This window comes from Nematolebias whitei, chromosome 6, assembly GCF_014905685.2.
Source record: "Nematolebias whitei isolate Nwh7 chromosome 6, NemWhi1, whole genome shotgun sequence".
NCBI lineage: Eukaryota > Metazoa > Chordata > Actinopteri > Cyprinodontiformes > Rivulidae > Nematolebias > Nematolebias whitei.
This window is the reverse complement of record NC_056503.1, coordinates 22,580,369-22,590,496: the sequence shown is the minus strand read 5'-3', so window position 1 is coordinate 22,590,496 and position 10,128 is coordinate 22,580,369. Positions and strand designations below refer to the sequence as shown.

Sequence of the window (10,128 nt, the reverse complement as noted above, 5' to 3'; positions counted from 1 at the left end):
CCCCCCCCCCCCCCGTGTTGCTGTTTGTTGTGCACCCTTCAGTCGTCTTAACTTTGATTCAGTCGGCGATGCAAGTTTAGGCCTCAAAAGTTTTACAAGTGTGTGTGTGTGTGTAGCAGGGAGTCTCCTGTGGACTGCAGTGTGGGCAAATGTAACAAGCTGGTGGGGGGAAACGACACCTCCCAGATGACCTATGGAACCTACATGGACGAGAAGAATGCCCCGCCCCCCAACATGACCACCAATGAGCGCAGAGTTATCGTTCCTGCAGGTACGAGTCGACCTCAGGAGTGACGTGTCTTTTTCTTTTTTTGAATCAAGCAATTCTGACAACAAGACACAATCTGGACTTCATAATCGTAAAAATAAAACCTGCGCACTACAGTCGCTACGTTCTTACAGCAGACTGGATTACTCTACAGTTTTAGTTTGAGTTTTAACAGTGCCATAAATATTTTTATATAATAAATGTCCAGTTTTTACATTGCTGGTTTGTAACAGAACACCTTGTTGAACTGTGCCATTTATATATATATATATATATAATCTAATATTTATAAATATAAAATGAAATAGAGCTTAAAAACAAAAGGGGAAATTAAATATTACACATTTTATCATTTTTTTTAAATTCATTCAACCTTCATTTATGCATGTCTCATTAGTCTCATTGAGCCTCGAGGACTCATTTACAAGATCAGTACAAATGATAAAAAGATAGAAACACAACAATAAGCAAAACTGATTTTTTTCAGAACAGTATTTAAAAAAAAAAAATCCTAGAAAAATGTCAGTTTCCTGTGGAAATGCAGTATGAATGTTTGGTGCTGAATTATTCTTGCTGAAGAAGCTAATAATAAAACCAAAAATCTTTAATTGCTGCCCTATCACTGCATGGGCAATTTGAACAGACAAAAATGTAGCCAAAAAGAGCTGAATGATTTGCTGAAACACTCGCAAATAGGAATAAATAAATAAAATTTAGGTTCAGAAGTAGCAAAAATACTTGCAAAAATAGCAGACAATGCTACATGTTTGCTGATTTAAGCAAAAAAGAATCAGAAATAAAAACAAAAATTGTGAAATTATCTAAAAACAGCTGAAATAGGAAAAAAAACATAACTGAAAGGTAGCTGAAAAAGCATGAAAAATATTAAATTAGTAGAAGAAAGCAGAATGAGCATGTTTGCTGAATTAAGCTGAAAGAAGTTGAAATTAGCACACAAAAAAAAATTAGCAAAAACATCTAAATATAGCTGAAAAAACACTAAACAGAAGCTGAAACGACATAAAAAGCTGAAATTATGATAAATAAGCTTGAATGTGCATCAAAATTTAAAAGCTGAAATTAGCAGAAAGTTAAAATAATTGTTAGTTGTGAGTTAGGGGAGTGGTGGTGCAGAGGTTTGAGGGGTTGGGCCTGTGATTGGAGGGTCACCGGTCAACTCCCCGGACCGACAACATCAAAATGCGGGTGGAAAAGGTGAAACACCCACACCTGCCTCCACCCTCATTTGTACCACTCTGGGCCCTTGAGCAAGGCCCTTAACACCCCACCCCCCAGCTGCTACCCGGGTGCCTTCTGCTTCACATGTGTGTTCACGTGTGCAATGGGAAAAATACAGAGAATTAATTTCCCCATTGGGGATTAAATTTTATTATTTAAAGAGTACAATTAAAAAAAAAGAAGCACAAAAAAAGCTGAAATTGTATGAAATAAGCTTGATTGAGCAAATAAAGGCAGACAAAATACTTGGAATTAGCTGAAAATGGAATTAGCAAAAAGCTAAAATTAGCACAAAGAAGCTGATAAAATCAGAACCAGAACAAAATGTGAAAGAGCAGTACAAGGTCGTAAACAGATCGAAGGATGCTCCATTCATTTTCAGGAAAAAAAATTAAAAAAATAAATAAAAAAGGAGACAAATCTAAATATTTCAACAAGCTAAAGTTGCACCAAAACCAAATAGCAGGCATGTCCTGAATGAGCTGAACGGTTTGATTCATGAATTGTTGAAATAGTCCATGAAGTTGTGGATGAGTATCGTGCCAAATAACACACAGAAGAATGATAACAGCGACAACAAAGAGAAACAGGAAAACTTTAGTGTGACTTCTTAATTTATTTATTTATTTTATTATTTTATTAACTATTTAGTGGTATAAACTCAAAGAACTGTCCACAGGCTGTTCCTAAAATACAGAGCATGAAAGAAAAGAATAGTTTGACCCAATTCTGTTCAGTTTGTTCTGTTTTCTGCACTGACACGTTAATGAACATTACTTTCTACAAGAAGCAGCAATATGTGCACATTTTCTGAAAATTAAAGGTCCACCTACAACCCTCATACCAGGTGCATTAGTAATAATAGAAATAAATGAATGTGTAATATTCATAATCTATAAACAAATCAAACGTATCATCATAAAACTATACATTTGTTGCAGAACATAATGCTGCTCTGAGCACACCAGTAAATAATGTCAAAGACCAAAAGGAACATTACGCAGATTTATTTTAGTCAGCAAACGCGTCTTTTTGGAGTCAAACATTTTATGAATGACTTAACATGAAAATCAAAACAATCATAACACGACGGTAACGTTCCTGAAAGGAATGCACGTTTCAAAAAGACAACCAACCTCGGACGTTGTCACATTTTAACATGACATTTCTGTACGGTTTGTCGTTTGGCAAGACAGTCATGTATGCATAATACTCAATTTAGGTAAAGATCTTCTATGCATCACGGCCGATTTCTTTGTTGTAAGTCAAATTTTCTTAAATGAAGCAATGAAACACTCATTCTCAAAAAATATTACTCAAGAAAAACAATGTTTGCGTGTAAGAAGTGCAATTCTCTTTAATTTTGGACAATTTAGTTTAGTTTAAAGGCACACAGACGTTAGATGTATCAGTTAGTAAAATATTTAAGGGACTACTGGCAATTTGTCTACAAGTGATTTAACGCTGCAGTTGTTTGGCCTCAGCAAACACAAAGTGTTCGTTTTACAGTATCTGAGCTAAAGTACCATGTGTTCGCAGGAGTTTTCCTCGTCACACAAACGCATCACAGCACGTCTGTTTAAAACTCTGAAACGCTATTAAAAAAAATTCTTTGTGCATGAGTTGATTTTGGTATCAAACATTATAAACACAAAAAGAGGTTTGGAAGTAAATACAACTCAATAATGTACCTTGAAATAAGCATTCAGCTTCTGGGAAACTCCTTCGATGTTTTATTCTTTTACAGTTAAAACGAGAACTTAGTAACCGTCTTGTTTTGAAGCAGTCACTGAGAATAAATTCATTTGTCCTCTGCCCCCACGTCTGTAAGATATACAATATTTCCCAGTAGCTTCCTATGAGTCTCAGTAAATAGGTTTGTTTTAATCCCAGTTTATAATTCTGCGCTCTCTTGTACTGGTTGCACTGCAGACCCGTCCCTGTGGTCGCAGGACCACGTGCGCCAGTGGCTGGAGTGGGCCATCAAGGAGTACGGCCTGTTGGAGATCGACATGTCCATGTTCCAAAACACGGACGGCAAAGAGCTCTGCAAGATGAACAAAGACGACTTCCTCCGCCTCACCTCCATGTACAATGCAGAAGTGCTTCTGTCTCATCTCAATTACCTCAGGGAAAGTAAGTCTGCTGCTTTTTTTTACAAACCAACAGACAGTAAAGAGGTCAGCGAGGGGAGACCATGGAACAGGAAGTGTGTTGTGACATGAACAGTTTGATGACCGCATAAATGATTCAGTACAAACAGATTTCTAAATTAGAAGCTGGTATTACATAAAGGAGTGAGTGCTCATCACCTGCTGCCCTGCATGATGAAGTAAAAAAGAAAAATCTTGCAGGGTTTGTCAGTGCTCAGAGTATGTGATGTGGATGATTCTCAGCTACTACCATGCCATATTTTATCTCAGTGTATTTTAAACGGACTCAGTGGTTTTAAAGACAATTACCACCAGGAGTCATCCGTTATTTTTACCCACTTCTTCTTTTCTGGGTCGTGGGGGTCAATGGTGCCCATATCCAGCAGTCACTGTGTGAGAGGCAGCGGACAGGTCTCCAGTCCATCACAAGGACACATGAGGCAAACAACCATTCACTCTCGCACTCATAGGGATAATTTAGAGTTACCAATCAGAATAACATGCATGTTTTTGGTCTGTGGGAGGAAACTGGAGTACCTGGAGAAAACCCACATGCACAGAGAGAACATGCAAACTCCACGGCCCCCTGGCCGGGGTTTGATCGGGCGACCTTCTCGTTGAGAGGCGACAGCTCTACCAATTGAGCCATCTTGAACTGGATTAATAATAATAACAATAATAATAATACATTTTATTTGTATAGCACTTTTCTAAATAGTCAAAGACGCTTTACATGAGTAAAAAATAAATAAAAAGTAAAATCAACAATGCATAACACACAAAAACACAGTAAAACATTAAAAAAAGGGCAAACTTAAACATTAAAATCAAATTTCAAACAGGTGGGTTTTGAGTTCCTTCTTAAAAGTGGAGAGATTGAAGCAAGCACGAAGCTGTTGGGGCAGTGAGTTCCAGAGGGTGGGGGCAGCGATGGAGAAGGCTCTGCCTCCCCAGGTTCGGAGCTTGGTCCTACAGGGGAGAGACGGAAGGTTGGCATCGGAGGAGCGGAGGGAACGAGAAGGAGTGTAGTGATGGAGTAGGTCGGTCAGGTATGGAGGGGCCAGATTATGGAGGGCTTTGAATGTGATGAGGAGGATCTTGAAATGGATGCGCTGAGTGACGGGGAGTCAGTGGAGTTTCTGCAGGACAGGAGTGATATGTTCACGGGAGCGGGTGTGGATGAGAAGGCAGACAGCAGAGTTTTGAATATATTGCAGTTTGTTGAGAGTTTTGGATGGTGTACCGTACAAAATGCTGTTGCAATAGTCAATTCTGGATGTGACAAAGGCAGGGATTAGGATTGACTTCACAAGTTAATCAACTGTAGATGCATGTCAGATGAATTTATATAAATGAATGAATGAATTAAATTTACTGAAGGTTTGACTAAATCATGTTCAATAGGGGGCAGCACGGTGGCGCAACTGGTAGAGCTGCTGCCTCTCAGCGAGCAGGTCCCTGGTTCAAACCCCGGTCCAGGGGCCTTTCTGGGTGGAGTTTGCATGTTCTCTCCGTGCATGTGTGGGTTTTCTCCGGGTGCTCCGGTTTCCTCCCACAGACCAAAAACATGCATGTTAGGCTGATTAGTAACTCTAAATTGTCCCTAGGTGTGAGTGAGAGAGAGAATGGTTGTTTGTCTCGTTGTCTCTATGTGTCCCTGTGATGGACTTGCGACCTGTCCAGGGTGTACCCCGCCCCTCGCACAGTGATTGCTGGATATGGGCACTGGCCACCCCCGTGACCCAAAATGGAATAAGCGGGTAAAGATAATGGATGTACGTTCAATAGGTCATTAAATATTTTGCTACACACAAGCAAATGAAAAAAGCACATACAGACACAAACTTTGAAAGAAGTACCAGGTGTAAAAGTCAGTCAAGAACAGTTTTGTTGCTGAATTACTTATATATATATATATATATATATATCCCTCCAAGTGAAAATGGTTCATCAAGGCAAGCTGAGAAAACAGGTTAGTCTAATTGAGTCATTAGGACTCATTTTCAAGAGAGACCTGTTTTAGACAGACAACATATAAAGTACAGACAACAATAATTCAATAAAAAGACCCCGGTCACCCAGCACAAACATTGCCCCGCTCCCCTCAGGAAGGAGGTTTAGGAGCATTAAGTGTAGAACCACTAGACTGAGGAGCAGCTTCTACCCTGAAGCTGTTAGACTCATGAATCTCTAACCAAGATAATCACTGTAATGCCACTAATTGAATATTTGTCACTTTATTCATGTTGCTGATCTCATGCTGCTGCTGATCTCAAGCTGCTGCTGATCTCATGCTGCTGCTGATCTCAAGCTGCTGTATTCATTCATACTCATCTGCTCACACAGACCCATATTCATGCTGCTGTTGTTATGCCGTATTATTTTGCATTATTAGTGTTTAGTACATACTAAACACTAATAATGCAAAATAATACGGCATAACAACAACGATCCAAGATATCTTGGATCATTTAGTGTATCATTTGGCATCTGTTTGGTGTATATCTTAGATCCTTATTTACTGTTTCTTTTTATATTTTATAATTTTGCTATTTTTGAACATAACTGGGACCCTGAGTACATCATTTTGTTCCACCTCATGTACCACATGTGATGTGAATGCCAATAAAAGAACCTTGAACAAATGTTTAAAATCCCTTAAGGAGATCAAGTTAGACAGTTTCTGATGTTGTTGCAAGGTGTTCCAGGAAACAGGAGCAGAGTAAGAGAAAGCCTTTTTGCCGAGTTCAGTTCGCACTGAGGGGACGCTGCAGGTAATGAATCCCTGAGAACGTGACATGTGGTAGGGGATGTATGAAGGCAGCAGACCAAGGAGTGATTTAAAGATGAAAATGTACCAGTGTGTGAGTCTGCGTGAAGTTATTGGTGAATACAGAGTGCAGTGATGAGTACGGTAGCCACTTATGAATCTTAGTGCCCCATAGTAGATGGTAACTCATTCTTCCACATGTTCTGCAGCGAGATGAAGGCCAGGTGCTTTGCCTCAGGAGGGAGCTTGACCTGAAATGTTCAGCACAGTAAAGAATGATGAGCTGCAGTTTGCAGCGAAGGCAGCTAAAAGTGAGCCTTGTGCCTCTGAAGTCTCGATCTCGCAGTCATCCTGTTTTATGTGTTTCTGTTGGGGGAAACACAGCCAGGCCTCTAAGGCAGTATGCTAATGAAAGTTTGATAGAAAACCTAACATCTGGCTGGGGTCTGGATACACAACTGATTGTCTTCTTTCAGAACAGTGTGAGCTCCTTCTGCTGCTGCAGAACATCACGACAGAATGTTGGGTGGAGCAGCTGCGAGCTCCACTATATTTAACTTTCCTCCCAAAAAATGTGACGGACCTTGATGTGACGTAATGGGAACTGTATTTTGTGGGTGTCAACAGTTTTCTCAGCGCGCTGCGTCTGGGCAGAGAGAGATGCTCGGCTTCAGAATAACAGGCTCATTGTGCGGCGCTGCAGCGGGTGGGTCCGTCTGACCGCACAGCAGCCTTCAGAATGACCAACGGCTGCAGCACAACTCTGAACCTTTCTGATTTATACCTCGTGTGGGTTGTAGACACGAGAGGATCCTTTGTGCTGGCATGTTGAAATTAATATGAATTAATTTGAATATTGTTCCACGTCCAGGCTGATCATCCAGTTTAGGCAAAACTCTAAAGAAGCAAAAAGGACATTTTAGTAACACCAGAAGACTAAAGGCAAGAGGAATCATTAAATATTCAGCATTCCTTGAAAGCACACAAACCGTTTGTTGCCTTTCATTTTAGAGTTAACTATGAACAACTAAGATGGGGAGAAGACGTTACAGCCGTTGGGTACAACTCTGTGATGACGTCATGTGACATTATCGCCTGCAACGCTGTGAGATCTGGTGAAATGTGTTAGTTCTCAAACTGTGTTACATAAGACTCTAAGTTACTACCACCATACATTTGAGTCCAATAGCTTTAAAACCGACAGCTTTGTAGCCAGTTAACTGTTCGCTGAGAACATGAAGCTGTGGTGGCCATTTTGAACTGAGCTAGCTTCTTAGTTGAATCAGTTGCAGATATTCGTTCAGGCATTACGTTCTGAGAGTTTCATTAAAATCTGTCCAGTGGTTCATGAGATAATTTGCTAACAGACAAACACATTGCACATTGTATAGCAAGTAGAGAAATTGTATTTCCTGTGAAAATGCAGTATGAATGCTTATTGCTGAAGAACAGCTGAAATTAGCTTTAAAAAACACGCTAAAATGTAGCTGAAATGGAAGAACAAGCCTAACTTAGCATAAGAAAGCAGAAAGAAAACATATTTGCTGAATTAGGTATAAATAAGCAGAAATGAGCACAAAAATTAAGAGAATAGCTAAAAAAAGAGCTGAAATGAGCAAAAAACAGCTGAAAAGTATAAAAAAAACAGAAAGAAGCTTAACTTAACAGAAGGACGTGGAACGAGCTAAAATGAGATAAAAATGCGGAATTAGGTGAAACAGCTAAATTTAGTACAAAAACAGCTAAATAGATGCTTAAATAGCAGAAAAAGCTGAAACTAGCAGAAATAAGTTGAAAGGAGGATAACAAGCTGAAATTGGCAGAAAAAAAGTTAGATGAAGCACAAAATGTTGTAGTTAGCAGAACGATCCCGAAAGGAGTGCAAAACAGATGAAAACAACAGCTGAAATTAGCTCAAAGTAGCTGAAAAAAGTTATAAGTTGCACAAGGAAACTGAAAGAAGCTGAACCAGAACAAAACTTGAAAGGAGCAGTAAAAGGTTGTAAACAGATCTAAAGATTTGAAGGATGTAAAATGAGCTCAGTTCATTTTATATGAGAAAAAAAGTTGCAGAAAAGGCTAAATATTTCAAAAAGCTAAAGTTGCACCAACACCAATAGTCATAGCAGGATTATCCTGAATGAGCTGAACGTTTCAATTTGTTGAAATAGCACAAAAAGTGTGGAATAAGAAAGATGCCGAAAAACGTATGGATGAAAAATGGATCACAATAGAGTGAATGCTTCATAAACATTCACACTATTAAAGTACACGTTGTGAACGACTCTCCACTACTACCACACACAGTTTTAGTCTTATGGCTGTAAAATCCTTTGGTGTACGCTCATCGTTGTGTTTCCTGACGTCTCTGTCTGAGGTAACCAGTTTGAATTGGGTTGCCTTCAAAATAAAATAATTGTGGGTGTAGATGTGATTATTTCCTTAAAGTTTAATTTAAATCCATCCAGTAGTTCCTCAGATATTATGCTAACAGACAGACTGAGTTAAGAGTTAAACCTTTTTAATCCATTTGTGCTCAAATTGTGTTTATGGGATCAGACTCAGCTAGCCCCACACTAGAATTTAGCTCAAGATCTGTAAAACTGATTGTTGCATTGGATTTGGTACCTGGATGACTGAGCATGAACTTTGTTACCTTGAACCACTTTGGCTGTGGCTGCCTGCCTGGGAGGGGTCGACGAGGGACAGGACGGCCCCCAGAAACCATCTTAGCTCCAGCAAACTGGTTGGTCCACTTAACGAGTTTACTGCTTTGTGGGGAAACAGTTTACTGGAACTCCTCTGACTGATGAAGCCCCCCGGATAGAGGGCTAAACATCTCTATAAAGAATAAACTGTCCAGACGACCCGACTGAGAATTATTGGATTTGGTACCTGGATGATTGAGCATGAACTTTGTTGATTGTTACAGCCTTTTTTTTAATTGTCAGTTGGCTGTGGTGGCCATCTTGAATTGGACTGACAACAGTTGTTGTTTTATCCAGTGATTACTTGTTGTAAGTCTTCATACAAATGATCTTGAGGTTTATGGGTTGTTGTTAGAACAGAAGACACACAGCCGGGCGGTAATGAATAAATGATGCAGACGCAAAAGGAGAAGGAGGGCTGAGGCCTCTACAGCACCAACAATCAAAATTAAAATGAGCTCATCCAGAAAATAGACTTCCATCTTTGCTAAGAGCTGGAGCTGAGGTGAGCTTCCACAATACAGAAAAAGTAAACAAATGGAGGGGGATTGGGGGGGGGGGGGAGCAGAGCCAAACCCTGGAAGTATTAGTGACTGCAGGTCATGCAGTATCCATTCAAAATCTCAGATATTAGCCCCAATCCTCCAGAAATTGATGGTGCAATCATCATCATGGTTTCACACAGCGTGCTCACCGTGTGTGTGTGTGTTTGGGCCAGTTGATTAACATTCCTCTGCTTCATCAGGACTCATGCACACACTTGGCAGAGAGCAGGGACGAACTGCCCCCACCCTGTAACACAACAGTCCTGCCACGTCACGCACAGAGACGCTGCTCAGGCAGCCACGCCGCTGCGACTGCAAGCTCCACATCTGTCTCAGCTGCACATACAGTAACCAGGGCCTGCTGCCCGAGCGGCGTTTTGGCCTCGTTGTCGGCCATTTATCCAGATTTTTATAAGCGATGGCCACCCACGCCCCAATGTGCTTT

The 10,128-nt window shown here is 40.3% G+C and overlaps 1 protein-coding gene across 2 annotated transcripts in view; it reads left to right on the top strand.

Annotated features, from left to right (window-relative positions):
- Window positions 1-10,128, top strand: part of fli1 (Fli-1 proto-oncogene, ETS transcription factor) — a 51,737-nt gene that overhangs the window by 14,932 nt on the left and 26,677 nt on the right. The window contains exons 4-5 of one of the 2 annotated variants that reach the window (XM_037678112.1): window positions 117-271; window positions 3,440-3,643. In XM_037678112.1, coding sequence (XP_037534040.1) covers window positions 117-271; window positions 3,440-3,643 — 359 coding nt within the window. The remainder of the gene's footprint in view (window positions 1-116; window positions 272-3,439; window positions 3,644-10,128) is intronic. The other variant, XM_037678113.1, reaches the window with a different exon arrangement.